The sequence below is a fragment of the Ammodytes marinus genome, assembly GCF_949987685.1.
Source record: "Ammodytes marinus genome assembly, chromosome: 8".
In the NCBI taxonomy this organism is placed as follows: domain Eukaryota; kingdom Metazoa; phylum Chordata; class Actinopteri; order Uranoscopiformes; family Ammodytidae; genus Ammodytes; species Ammodytes marinus.
This window is the reverse complement of record NC_137212.1, coordinates 5,866,759-5,880,985: the sequence shown is the minus strand read 5'-3', so window position 1 is coordinate 5,880,985 and position 14,227 is coordinate 5,866,759. Positions and strand designations below refer to the sequence as shown.

Here is a 14,227-nt window from a genome sequence, read left to right as displayed (position 1 = left end):
TAATACAGTATGTGTCTGTGGGGATTTTGGATTGGCAATGAAATGCATTCCTCTGCATCGCGCTCAGGTCTGAACTTTATTGGCACTTGGCCTTTCCAGTTGAGAAGACTCTTGACCCCCTATTTATACCTCCGAGGCCATTATTTCACCTTTGACTTTCTCAGCTGAAACAGTAGAGCCGGCTAACTAAATGTCACATGATATGTGAGATGTATTTAATGTCCCGAGCCCCTGTCTGCTCTTCCTTTCCCCACTCAGAGGTTCAGTAACTCTTTACTGCTCTGGGCCATGGAGCTCTGGGCAGTCGGGGGTTGTGAGCCATTTTGAATGTTTAGAGACTGTAGTTCTACATTTAAAGGTGCAGTCAGCAATTCTGGAGAACACACATTGTCAAAATCTGTGTATATCTGTGTGTGTGTGTGTGTACTGAAAAAAAATAGTCTCTGTTATCTGGCATGTTGCTATATAGCTACTGTGGGCCCCTTTGTTTACAAACCCTTTACATTCCAGCATACACTCACAGTACGGACAGGTAGTGGATCGTGAGGAGATATTCACTGATTTTGACAAAAAAAAAATATTTTGACAACATGCGCTTACTCCACCTTTAAAGCATATGGAATAGGAAATCGCCTGGCTGTCAGTAAGATATAGGTTTTACTAATAATTTAATAGCACTGAGTGAGTGTAACTTGACTGTTCTTGGTACATATGTCATGCCTTTGGTATAGAGGCCTACACCTATTTGAAGAGGGACCCCACTGGTATGATGGCAGGTCTAACGTTAAACTCTGTTCTGCTTATGATGATCAAACACACCGTTATGCAACAGGCAAACAGCTCTGGCCTGAAGTTGTGAAATGAACCTTTTCTCTCAAATAGTGTTATTGCAACATCTTTCTCTAGTCTGAGTATTTGTAACGATTACTGAGATATTTCAACTGTTTTCTTATTTAAATGGTTATTTATTTAACTACAACACTTGAGTAGATCTAAAAAGGCAATCTCTCAAACAAACCTTCCTGTTGATGAATATGTGGAAATCCTCCAAGCCTCCTCCATGTGTGCCATTACTTGCCCTTTAATCCGAGAAGGCGGGTCCATGAGGTGGGAGTTGCCCGGTGTGTACGTATGGCTGCTCGCCGCTGCAGTCGCCTCCTCATCGGGACACACTGCGGATCACACACCGGGGGGACTGACTCTGACTGACTGGTGCTTTAGTATTAACAAAATGGTGAAGATAACCACCGTGAAGACCAAGCCGTACGCGGACCAGAAGCCCGGCACGAGCGGTCTGAGGAAGCGGGTTACCGTCTTCCAGCAGAACCAACATTATGCGGAAAACTTCATCCAGAGCACCTTGTCTGTCATCGAGCCTGCGGACCGCCAGGCTGCCTCTCTGGTGGTGGGAGGAGACGGAAGGTTTTTCATGAAAGAGGCGATTCAGCTCATCGTCCAGATAGCTGCTGCCAACGGGGTTAGTAGGAAATAACAGGACAAGGAAATATCCACATTTTGCCCTGAGCCTGGTAACGTTAGCAACCGTTAGCTCAGAACACCAACTGCCCTTCTCTTTAGCATTGCAGCTAGCACCGAGCTAACTGTCAAATAATGTCAACATAAAGTATTATGGAAGTTTTAAAGTACACTCTTGGACACTGTTTGATCATTTGTGGTCTCAAGGAGAGGTGCCAACGTTTACGGAAGTATTGCAAGCATACAGTGCTGTAATTTAGCCGCTACAGGTGTGGTTAATATGAGCCAATGAGCCATATTAAATGTTTGGCTAGTGGCTCACCTCTCAACCAATTTCAGGGGTGCAGAAATATAATATAAAGCATGCATTAATTTAACTGCATGCTCTCACCCCCTCCTTCATTCATTCATTCATTCCTGTGGCGTGATAAGTAAACACTGTTTGGCAAAATGGTAGCATAGCTTGCCTGTATACAGTTGAACTAAAATGTCTTTATAAAAAGATGCTCGGCAATTCGCACAAGGTTATGTTGAAGTAGTTACGTTAAAAAGAATGCTGTCATCATCTAAACCCCATCCGTATGCGTTTCCCTGCACGGTCACCGATGCCAGCTTGATCACGGCACGGTGACCTTTTGAATGAAACTTGGATGTCAAACGAATACCACATGAATGTTGACATTTAGCGCGACATACTGGCATTAAAACAGCACCTTATTCGCTTAATGACAACATATGTAAGACGTTTTGTTTGTGGGTTTACAAAAATGACTTGGACTTACTCATGCACAATTATACTAACGTGCAGAAACATGTTTGGTTGTTGTGTTGTTTCATAATCAGCTGTGGTGGGAATGGGATGCCGCTGGCTGCCTTCTCCAGTCTATCTGCTGCTGCAAGGAATTTAGGCGAGCAGGGGGCGTGACGTGCGACGTGCACCCAGTCACGTAACGTGGCCCACTTGCCCTGCTGCATATGCCTGCTGTAGCCTAGATGGGAACTGCAAAAGCAAGTGCAGAAATAGATAGTACATAGGCCTACAGTACGTGCGTTTAATTTTACTTTATACAATTTCACCATCATGCCCTTTTCCTAACTGTAGCCCACACAATTGCAAGCATAATGTAGTGTCATCACATGTGGAAAGGACATTGTTGTTGCTGTCTAGACTCGGTATGCGACCTTCTCTCTCATGCAATGGCCACTCTGTCTCTTGTGTGGCTATTGCAAAGAAGATATTGTTAAATGCAGTGGTTATTTTAGTGATGCTGCTAGGTTGAAGTTGCACAAAGATGTGTGATAGTTTGTTTGCAGTTTCTCCACAGGAGGTTAATGTTAGGAAATGAAGCAGTGGAGAAACTGTCATTGCTAAACGTGCACAGACTGGGGGGGCTACTGTTCATATGTTTACATAATAAAGGAAACCATTGCATGTTTAAAATTGAATTCCCGGACTGAGATAGTGACATGATTTTTAAAATAGTCGTCTGCAAGATACACTTATACTAGAATTTCGTAACCTTTCTTGCTATTTCTACGATGTGCTTTAATATATTTTTAGTTTTGATGATTGTAATGCAATATAACACTTCAGAAGAAACGGATACATTGGAGAAATGTACATTAATGGCATTAGATTGGATTTTGACTTGTTGACAATGGTAGCAAAGATGTCATTATTTAAGGTAAACACCTTTTTATATACTATCTATGGGTAAACATGAGATTGTGTCACCTTTTTTGTTATCTTTGTGGACACAACATTCATGACAATAACACGCCAGTTGTTGTGATAACATAGTAACACATCAACTACCAAAAGCTAGCAAGACAACTAGCAACAACAAAAACTCTCAAACTCCAACAATGCAATGGGAGAAAGTGTGTTAATGAATGTTTGAATCAGTCTGTTTGTCCCTATGTATTTGTGTGTCCTCCTTTTAGATCGGTCATCTGGTGATCGGTCAGAATGGCATCATGTCGACCCCGGCCGTCTCCTGTGTGATCCGTAAGATCAAGGCGGTGGGCGGCATCATCCTCACAGCCAGCCACAACCCCGGAGGCCCCAACGGAGACTTTGGCATCAAGTACAACATCGCCAGTGGAGGTGAGAGGACACTGCATACTAGTACAGTACAGTCTATAGTCTTTTAAGAGTCAGTTCTCCATTTATAAACAAACAATGTACATATTTTATTCATATTTTAACCTTTGTCCTTTGTAATACTGCTGCGCTATCTGCCTTCAAATGCCCCCTGGGGACAAATAAAGTTTTTTGAATTTGAATTTGTAAAATTCAATTTAGTGGTCGACTGATATGGGTTTTTCACTGGTCGATACGGATATTCAGAGAGCAAGTCAATGATATGAGCACAAGTATCTGCTAGTGCTGATTATCTTAAAAATCCTTTTAATTGGCTTGATTAAAGGTGGAGTTGGCAATTCTGGAGAGCACTTGTTGTCAAAATCACCTTCAGTCAAAATCTAGACAATCTGCTACCTGTCTGTACTAAAAAATTGAGCGTTAACACAAAGCTTAGCCTCTGTAAATGGGTAATCATTCTATCTTTACTTCAATTTCATCATCATCATCATCATACATTTTTATTATTAGACTCAAGGTCCATTTAAAAGACATACAATACAGAAAATAGACAACACACACATGCTGTAAATAAGAATAAAAATTGTTCGGATGAGCTTACAGATGTAATTTTGTTGTGTTTTTTGACCACATCATCATCCTCTGTATTTTGCCACCGTTGTTCCATCAGTGCATCATTTCTTTGCCCTTGTCCCCAGGCCCGGCTCCAGAGGGAATCACAAACAAGATATTCGAGGTCAGCAAAAGTATTCAGGAGTATCACATCTGCCCCGAGCTCAAAGTGGATATCTCCAAAATCGGCAAACAGACCTTTGAAGTGGAAACCTTCAAGCCCTTCACAGGTAAAGTGGCATATTAAACGGTGTCCTGATCACAATAAAAAGAAAAGAGTTTGTGACGGTTCATTCATTTATTGCTCTTTGAGTAAAGATAAATGAATAACAGTGGCCCACAATAGAATTGCAAATCAGGCCTTGTTGGCAGTAAGCCTTTTCAGCCCTTCTGGCAAGTTGATTTTATGTTTTACTTGCCCAATAGCAGAACATACTTTCCCAAAATGGAAAATGTAGGTCTTTAAAAAAAATTTTGTAAAGCCAACAGGCATTTGATGAATTCTAATAATGTATTCAAGTACAACAGATAACAGTCGTGGCTGTCAAGCGGTCAAACCAACTAGCCCAAGAGAACAAACCAGGGACACAAAATTCTATTTCCTTCTCCTGCCCCTTGTCTCTTTTGTGCAAGCGGGCAAGCATTAATATCAAGCACTGGGCAAATATTGGTTTGTCTTATTGACAGACAGCTTTACTTCTGTACTTTTCTGAATCTCTGTAACAATGAATGAATACAAATGGTGACCTGTAAAAACTAGTTTGACCACTGTGTGAAGGAAGTTGGTTATCCAGCCAATGTCTGTATCTCTACATCTCCTGCTGTGTTCACTGTGTTTCCTCTGTGTGTCTCAGTGGAGATCGTGGACTCTGTGGAGGCCTACGCTGAGATGCTGAGGGGAATCTTTGACTTCCCTGCACTGAAAGAACTTCTGTCCGGAGCCAACCACATTAACGTCCGCCTGGATGCTATGCACGGAGGTAGGAAAATAAAATACCAAACGTCATTAGCACAACCGATGCCAATTGTGACCAGTCAGTGTTGCCAACTCCTCTGTATGGAAAGCTGTTGGCCGTCCGAGAAGTTGCTGTATGACGTTTTCAACTCATTTGCAAAATATGCAATTCTGAAAGGCAAAATGTATATATTCGGTATAAAAAAGCAAAGTTGGAAACACAGTTTGTGATGGACAAAACTGATTGCAAAGTATGTTGTTTGGATTTAGGTTTTAAGACAATTGGATCCCTAAATTAAAATAAATTAGATAGTGTGGTGAGAAAATCAAGCAGAGTGATATGTTGTAGAAGCAAAAAGGTTTATTTTCAATCAATAAGCAAGAAAACTCCGCGGAGTGGTCACTAGTTCCAACACATGTAACGTGCAGCAAAGATTGACCATTTGTCCCTTAAATCGTCATCTATTTAAGGAACATTTGCCCCCCAGGGGGGAGGCGTCTAACAGTGGGTTCGGAGGGGAGACAGGTAGACAGGTAAAGCTGGGTGGGGGAAAGGAGGGGGAGACAGGTAGACAGGTAAAGCTGGGTGGGGGAAAGGAGGGGGAGACAGGTTGGGAGGCAGACAGGTTTTGAGATATACATTCATATTATAATCGTGGGTGGGGCAGGCTGACCCAGAACAGCAGGAGGCTGTCTGCAGGACCGTTGTCCTCTTTCAAATGTGTAGTCAGGCTGGCTACTCTCCCTCCACACGGGAGAGTGAGGGGGGATGGTGGGGGGGACACCAACATGCAATATATTTCATTACACCCATAAGTCTATACAAGATAATAACAAATGTTTTCTATTGCATTAATAAGTATTCCAACATTTGAGTCCAGAGATATATCATATGCAAAATCTGCTACCACAATAGTTTCAGGAGACAGCTTTAAGCTTTTTAGAGGAGTGCCAAATACTACTTAAGTTAAGTATTTAAGCTAAGTGTTTTACATTTGTGAATAATATATCATAGTTATAATGACCTTTTATGTCATCTCAAACAAAACAATGCAAAGTACAAACAATTGCACGAGTGTTAAAGGATGTGCTGATTATTAAGTTCTAAGCAGTACTGTAGAGGAGCCCTCCATGTACACTTTTAGCAAACTGTATTATTCCCTTTTCAAAGCCTCTCTCTCTCCTTCCAGTGGTGGGTCCTTATGTGAAGAAGATAGTGTGTGAGGAGCTCGGTTCTCCAGCCAGCTCAGCAGTGAACTGTGTCCCCAAGGAGGACTTTGGAGGCCACCACCCCGACCCCAACCTCACCTACGCTGCAGACCTGGTCAACTCTATGAAGGGGGGAGAGTACGGCTTTGGAGCCGCATTCGATGGTGATGGTGTAAGTACATTATTGGAGCCGTGTACACATCATCTGTAGTGATTTAAGTATCTTCCACAAGAAAACCTCAGAAGGGCTGTCACTCAACGTTTCTATCACCAATTAACCATTTACTGTAGCTCAGGAACCTCATTCTTAAATGTGTGACTGTTGTGTTGACCACCTGTTTGTGTTACTGTGTGTGTCCCTCTCTCCAGGACCGTAACATGGTGCTGGGTAAACACGGCTTCTTCGTGAACCCCTCAGACTCAGTGGCTGTGATCGCTGCCAACATGGCCGCCATCCCTTACTTCCAGAAGACTGGAGTCAAAGGCCTGGCTCGCAGTATGCCTACCAGCGGAGCCCTGGACAAGTAAACATACACACAACATAAACATGTTTTCATTTTCTTACTGGCTTGTGACCTTAGTATAGTATGGAGCACACATAGAAAATAATAACAAAACAATAGTGTACAGCATGGTCAAGGTACAACAAATATTACTTAAACAATAGGAGGCGTTTTTCAAGGAAGCACCGAATTTACCAATAGCTGTTTGCCTATTTTTGAAATTTGAACCAACGCATTTACAAAGTATATGAAACAACAATTTACCAGTCAAACTTTTGGCCTATTTCACTTCAAAAGCAAACCACATTTAGCTGATATTAACCGTTTACCTTCCTTGATAAATTGAAAAAGTGCTGAACACTCATAAGTCACTGACCAGCTTCATCATATGTGCGTTTTCCATTCTGTCCAGTGTGGCTAAAGCTCTGAAGATGGCGCTATACGAGACTCCCACTGGATGGAAGTTCTTTGGAAATCTGATGGACGCTGGAAAACTCTCACTGTGTGGAGAGGAGAGCTTCGGCACAGGTCAGCTAACATGGTCTCATTAAAGCTATAGTGAGTAACTTTTTCTGTTGCAGGAGCCAGACAAAGTTACTTTGCAGGAGCCAGACAAAATGTTTAATTTGATTATTCTACTTCTAAGAAAAAAACCTGGATGTACAGCAGAAGGTATCAAATCCATGTGCGATCACTGGAGGCTTACCTCATGTAGATGTGCCAACAGTGTTGTTCTCATTTCTCAGAATTACTCATGATGGTGGCAGAAGTTACGCACTGTGGCTTTAATGTAGCCAGAAGTCTAATAAATGAAAGTCATCCACTATTTCTCTCTCTCTGCCAACCCCCCAGGCTCAGACCATATCAGGGAGAAAGACGGTCTGTGGGCGGTGCTGGCCTGGCTGTCTATCCTAGCCACCAGGAAACAGAGCGTGGAGGAGATCATGAAGGATCACTGGCAGAAGTTTGGCAGGAACTTCTTCACCAGGTCAGAAGTGAACACTGTAGAGAGGGTTATGGAATGTGAGCTTGAGTCCCACAAGAAGAGAGTTAAAGTAGTATGATTTCTATTTTTTTTTTTTTTTCATTATTGATTTTAAAAAACAGAATGTTGAACTGTTGTACAGTACAAAAACCTACAGGTTTGATGCAGGGTTTTGTGTTACTCAAATTAGTACCCTGGCACCTTCTAGTGGTAATTAAGAGAACTGCAGCACACACGCCCAGAGACAGTCAATTCATAAACCTGTCTCAAGACTCTCTCTTTAAAAGTTTTAGGTTTGTATATGTTATTATTGTGACCAAATCAACATTTGATCCAATTTTGCATCAACCAAGCGTGACTTTTTGAACTTGAACTTAAAAATAATAACTAATTGACCTACCAGTACTTATTTGTAACTCATATGTTTGTAAGGATCCAATTTTTTTTTTTAAATTTTCTTGCTTATCATTTTTGTTTGTGTTCCTATAATTTTTTTTTTAAACATTCAATAAATGACAACATCTTTTTAAAACTTCCCCCCCCCCAGGTACGACTATGAGGAGGTGGACTCAGACGCAGCCAACAAGATGATCAAGGAGCTGGAGACGGCCATGTTCGACCCGGCCTTCATAGGGAAGAAGTTCTCCTCTGGGGATAAAACGTATGAGGTCGCTCTGTCAGACAACTTCGCCTACACAGACCCCGTGGACGGAAGCGTGTCCAAAAACCAGGTAAGAGGAAAAATCCGTTTTATATATTATTCTGTTTTTTTCTCTAAGTTTTCCATGTAATCATTGGATTTAGTGCATCACTTGGATGGAAATTTGAGTTGTTTTTTTTACAAAGTTGTGCTCAAGCTCATATATAGGAGATTTTTTCAGACCACTTTAGTTTCAGCTAATAGAGGAATTCACACCATAGATCTTATTTTACGTTTTCTAAAAACATGAATGTATCTCATTTAAGCCAGTCCAATACAAATGCTCCTTTTCTTTGCTCTTACACCCATCGTCACTGTTGATGAGGGCAACCTCAGTGTCTCATGGGTTGAAATATTGAATTGTATGATCATTTGGATTAACCTTATTCAAAATGTACTGAATACATAATACAGTCATATAGACAGGATTATTGCCAATGAATAACTTTCAGTTTGAAACATTGTTATTATGACATAAATCCTCCACATATTTTCCCTAGTATGTGTGTACATCTTCATTCATCACAATCAATCTCTGTCTCTCTCTCTCTCCCTTCTCCCACCTCTCTATCTCCCCCCTCTCTATCTCCCCCCACTCTCTCTCTCCCCCCCTCTCTCTCCCCCCTTCTCTCTATCTCTTTCTCTCTCTCTCTATCCATCTCTCTCTCTCCCCGTCTCTCCCTCTCTCTCTCTCCCTCTCTCCCTCTCTCTCTATCTCTCTATCCATCTCTCTCTCTCCCTCAGGGTCTGCGGATCATCTTCACTGACGGCTCCAGGATTATTTTCCGTCTCAGCGGTACAGGCAGCGCGGGGGCAACCATCAGGCTCTACATAGACAGCTATGAGAAGGACCCCCAGAAGATCTACCAGGACCCACAGGTCAGCATATATACATACAGTATATATAGGTCATTATATACTATCTATGGTCAGCACCTTAGGGAGTCTTTCTACCCCCTCCCCCCCCCCCCCCCGGCTAGATACACTGAGACAAAAACCAGACAATCAAGTCACAAGATAGAAAAATAAACATTGGCCGAGCCTGCGCCAGTTTTCACTTTTTCTCCTAAACATTTTTATCTATGAAAAATTGCAGAAAAGGAAGAAGAAAAATGATCTTAATATAGTTTGTCACCCCACCTAGGTTCAGCATTCACAGGTTAGCTCACTTGGGCCCTAAAAACCTTAAGGCTAAATGAAATAGATAAATAAAAAACATTGATTTGAGGGCTGAGATGTGTTGCTGTTTTTTTTGTGTCATATTTGGACATAGCTAGAATGGCTGTTTCCCCTGGTTTACAGTCTTTGTGCGAAGCTAACTATCTGCTGGCCGTAGAATACATTAAATTGGTATTTATCTTATTTAGCAAAAAAGTGAATATGTGTATAAGTGTTTTACCAAAAGAAAATGCAAATACTCCTTTAAGTACAATAAAACATTTCTTATTTTCTCTTGAACTTTTTCATCCATTTAAAATTGTTGAAAAAGAATAAGAAAAATTATATTAATATAGATTGTATCCCCACCCAGCTTTAGCAGTGACAGGTTAACTCACATTGGCTCCAAAACTTCAGGCCAAAACAATAAGTATCCTGCTAGACAGCCAATTTGCACCGTATAGAGAGCTCTTCTAAAAGCAAGTTCCAAAATTTTGAATTTGTGGGATCATCATGGGAGATGATCGAGATGTTTTGGGCCAAGTCTTGAGTTATGGGAGCCTATCAGGGCCAAAATAGAGAGAGAGGAAACGATAGCACAGGGGGGAAATAAAGTGTGTGAGTTCCCAACTACACACCTCATAAAGTTTTGACTGGTGTGGACAGGGAAGGGATTTAGAAAATAAGACAGTCGGACGAGAGCAAAATATGTGTATATATACATACAGTATGATACTAGTTCTTTTTATCTTGTCCAGTGTTTACACAGCGGGAACGAACAGATAAGCAGAAACATATTGCTTCAGAATTTTAACTTGACAGATAAATGGCCCGGGTGGGGTTAATGGTTCAGTTGGCTTCAGTTTGGGTAGGTTTGATTTACACACCAATAGTGATAACTTTTGATTGAAGAAGGTTTTGAAGGGAAAGAGGAAGCAATGCCAGCTAAAATGTCTGGTCATCTCCTTCACCAGATTGCATCATTTGAAATAAAGCATTTTACTGTATCTTTTTATTATGATTTTTTTTTTTTTAAAGGGATAGTTCGACACTTTGGGAGTTACATTTTAATGCTTCATGCCAAGAGTTGCACAAGATGATCGATAGAGTATGTATATATAGAGCTAAAGCCAGCACCTTCAACATTCAATTTTGAACACGTTTTAGATTAGTTGTATAATCCAAACAGGCACTTTATTTTGAGTGTAAAAACTGCATGCTGAGGTTTATCGGAAGGTCATTTTTTGCTGGACTTTTTCTCAGCTGGCTGGCCAGGGGAAAAAAAAACGTTTTACACTTTTACACTTGTATGTTGAAACAATTGACAATCATTTGTCTAATTTACCTGTCCTTGGCTCATTTAATATAATGACTACAGCTGGATTCAAAATGGCCCCCTTTTAAATTGAGTCTTAAGATCATAAATGTAGTGAAAATGTTGCACACTTTCAGACCACTTCAACATGCATTTTAACACCTGCTTTCAGACACAGCTGTATGAATATGTCTTATGTCCTGTGTGATTTGGTGCTCTGTGTCCCTGTTTATTTTCTGTATGACCCTTTTTAATTTCTTGTACCTGTCCAAAATGAATTCCAATCAATCCAATTATGCTGTGTATATTTTCGCTGTGTCAATTAAATCAATCCACCCTGCTCTGTGTGTCTGTTCTAGGTGATGCTTGCCCCCCTGGTTGACATCGCTCTGAAGGTCTCTCAGCTCCAGGAGAAGACAGGCCGCACCGCCCCGACCGTCATCACATGATCCCTCTGCCACACACTGCCTACACACACCCCTGACAACGGGATGCCTCCTCTCAACCCTAGCAACGGGTCATCTCTGCTATCACGGGGGTGAAGCTGCCCCAAAATGGTGTCTGGGATTCAGTTTCTTCCTAGCCCTTTAAGGAACCGATCTGGATGAAAAACTTAAAACTTGAAACTTGAACATGCAGGTTGAGTAGAAGAAATTATATGAGGGGCTTTTGATTTAACTTTAAAGCTATAGGGCGTAACTTTTAAATATAAATTAATGTGGGTTACATTCAAGCCATTGTCAAATGAGCTTACATAAAGTGGATTAAGCATATCAGCACTACAGAACTCTCTCTGTATTTCTCAGTATGGCAGCGGTTTACAAACTGGTGTCGCCCCCCTGACACTGGCACAGGAGCTCAGAAAAATGTAATGTTTCTGTTGTTGATTCTACTGCTAAGAAAAAACCTGGACGTACAGCAGAAGGTATAAAATCCATGTGCGATCACCGAAGGCTTACCTCATGTAGATGCGTGTTGTTGTAATTACTCCGAATTTCTCATGGTGTCGACAGAAGTTACGCACTATAGCTTTAATGAAACATGTAAAAAAAAAAATCAAAGGTGCATTAACTGCAACTAAAATGGATTTCCCCTCAAGTAGTTTATTTTCAACTACAGTATGTTATTGTCCAGATCTGTTCCTGAACTATATCATTAAAATGGAGGGAACTGCCAAACGGATCATAAATCAGCCATTTTGGGGCAAACCTCACCCCATGTTACCCTTAACTTACATGGTGCCTTCCTCTCCCTCTGTTCTCCAGAATCACCTAAATTGCCTCTCATACCTGAATCATGAACACTTGCTTATAGGCCCCGAGAACCAACATATCCACCAGGAATAAATCAACCTAACATAAAAAGAACAACTGTCGTCATGCTTTACTTTTTTTCTTTTCCTTTTTTTTAAATGTCTGCTTGCTTGCACCATATGTAATGCATTTCATTCATATGCAGGTGTCAGTCACAGTCACACAATACTCCAAAGTATTTTTAGATACTGTACCTTTTCTATTTAAGAAACCAGCTGGTGCTTAAGTAAGTGTTAAGGGCCAACTGTAATTGATGTAACAGACCTGGTTTTAGAAAACTGAGCATTCACAAGGGAGATTGAAACTGTGTGTGTGTGTGTGTGTGTGTGTGTGTGTGTGTGTGTGTGTGTGTGTGTGTGTGTGTGTGTGTGTGTGTGTGTGTGTGTGTGTGTGTGTGTGTGTGTGTGTGTGTGTGTGTGTGTGTGTGTGTGTGTGTGTGTGTGTGTGTGTGTGTGTGTGTGTGTGTGTGTGTGTGTGTGTGTGTGTGTGTGTGTGTGTGTGTGTGTGTGTGTGTGTGTGTGTGTGTGTGTGTGTGTGTGTGTGTGTGTGTGTGTGTGTGTGTGTGTGTGTGTGTGTGTGTGTGTGTGTGTGTGTGTGTGTGTGTGTGTGTGTGTGTGTGTGGGGGCGTCGTTGTGAGGACCAGCTTTAGCTTTTAACCTAAAGAGTGAGAACATTTTTGAAAAGCCAAGACATTTTGCCTGGTCCTCACTTCTTTAAAGGCCTGTTTGAGGGTTAGGACTTGCATTTAAAGTTCAGGATAGTATTTGACTGTCCTCACAAAGATAGATGTACAAGAGTGTGTGTGTGCTTGCCTGCATTTTATTAATGATGGTTTCTTTTCAGCTGGGAAGTTATTCTAGATAAAGGCAGAAATCCTTTCCTGTAGCGATTGAGCCAAGTCGCAGGTTTACAAGCTTCCAGGAGCATAGAGTGGTTTTACAAAAAAAAGTCCATTCCTCTCCAAAGACATTCCTGAGGCCAAGCAGAGAAACACAGTGATGAATCCCCTCCCTGACACAAGGTCTTGTTGTGAAACGAGATAGTCACTGTAATTCTGATTAATGATTAGGGTGATAAATCGTCCTTATAAAAGGTCTGGGGAGGATCCAAAAATGCCTATATCTAAAGACAAAACCGATATGAGTTGATACTTTTCTTATGCTTTGAAATGTAGTTTTCCACAGGAGGAATGGGTGAAAAATGTTTGAAGTAACACAGTATGTTTGAGGCTATACAGGTGTTGGATCGGTGTCAACTTTTCCCTCACGCAACCTACCGTAGCTGGATGTGAATTGGCGGCAATTTAGTTAATAGGAGCGTAAAGGGTGGAAAAAAATCAGGTGCATCCACGCAAAAACTCCTCTGAAGACAAAGAAATGGGGGATAAGTGGGCTCAATCACCGATGGCACATTTTCCGCCCAATTTCTGTCAAGTATGTCAATGTCATTCGTACTGACCAACACAATCAGCTCAGCCCTGTTTGCACTAATCCCCCCCTACACGCACACACACACACACACACACACACACACACACACACACACACACACACACACACACACACACACACACGGTAAACAGTAATAGTTCCTAAGCTGGAACTAATTGACCATTCAAGTTGTATTTTCTTTGATATTTGAAGAGTTTTGATAAATATGTCGAAGTTCCGTGTTCTGCCATTTTACCTTTCCTGTAATTTTACTGACACAGTTCAAATGAAACCTAAATTAAGACCTAAATCTCTCATCTGTGTTTACATTAAGATTACAGATACTGCTATAAAGACCTATTGCGGGGCTTCAAAGGTATACAGTCGGTGGTGTTGGGGATGTGTAACTGCCCTAAGCTTTTCCTCTCTATTCTCTCAGGAGTTGCAATAACCGGGTGGAAAAGCTT

At 41.3% G+C, this 14,227-nt stretch overlaps 1 protein-coding gene across 1 annotated transcript; it reads left to right on the top strand.

The window, feature by feature from the left end:
- The first annotated feature begins 1,139 nt into the window (after positions 1-1,139).
- pgm1 (phosphoglucomutase 1) lies at positions 1,140-12,375 on the top strand. The gene is made up of 11 exons (XM_080033261.1): positions 1,140-1,477; positions 3,421-3,583; positions 4,279-4,422; positions 5,047-5,172; positions 6,338-6,528; positions 6,726-6,880; positions 7,272-7,387; positions 7,712-7,847; positions 8,392-8,575; positions 9,289-9,423; positions 11,377-12,375. Exons 1-11 carry the CDS (start codon positions 1,232-1,234, stop codon positions 11,464-11,466), a joined length of 1,686 nt encoding a protein of 561 aa, XP_079889387.1. The 5' UTR covers positions 1,140-1,231; the 3' UTR covers positions 11,467-12,375.
- Positions 12,376-14,227: the final 1,852 nt, after the last annotated feature.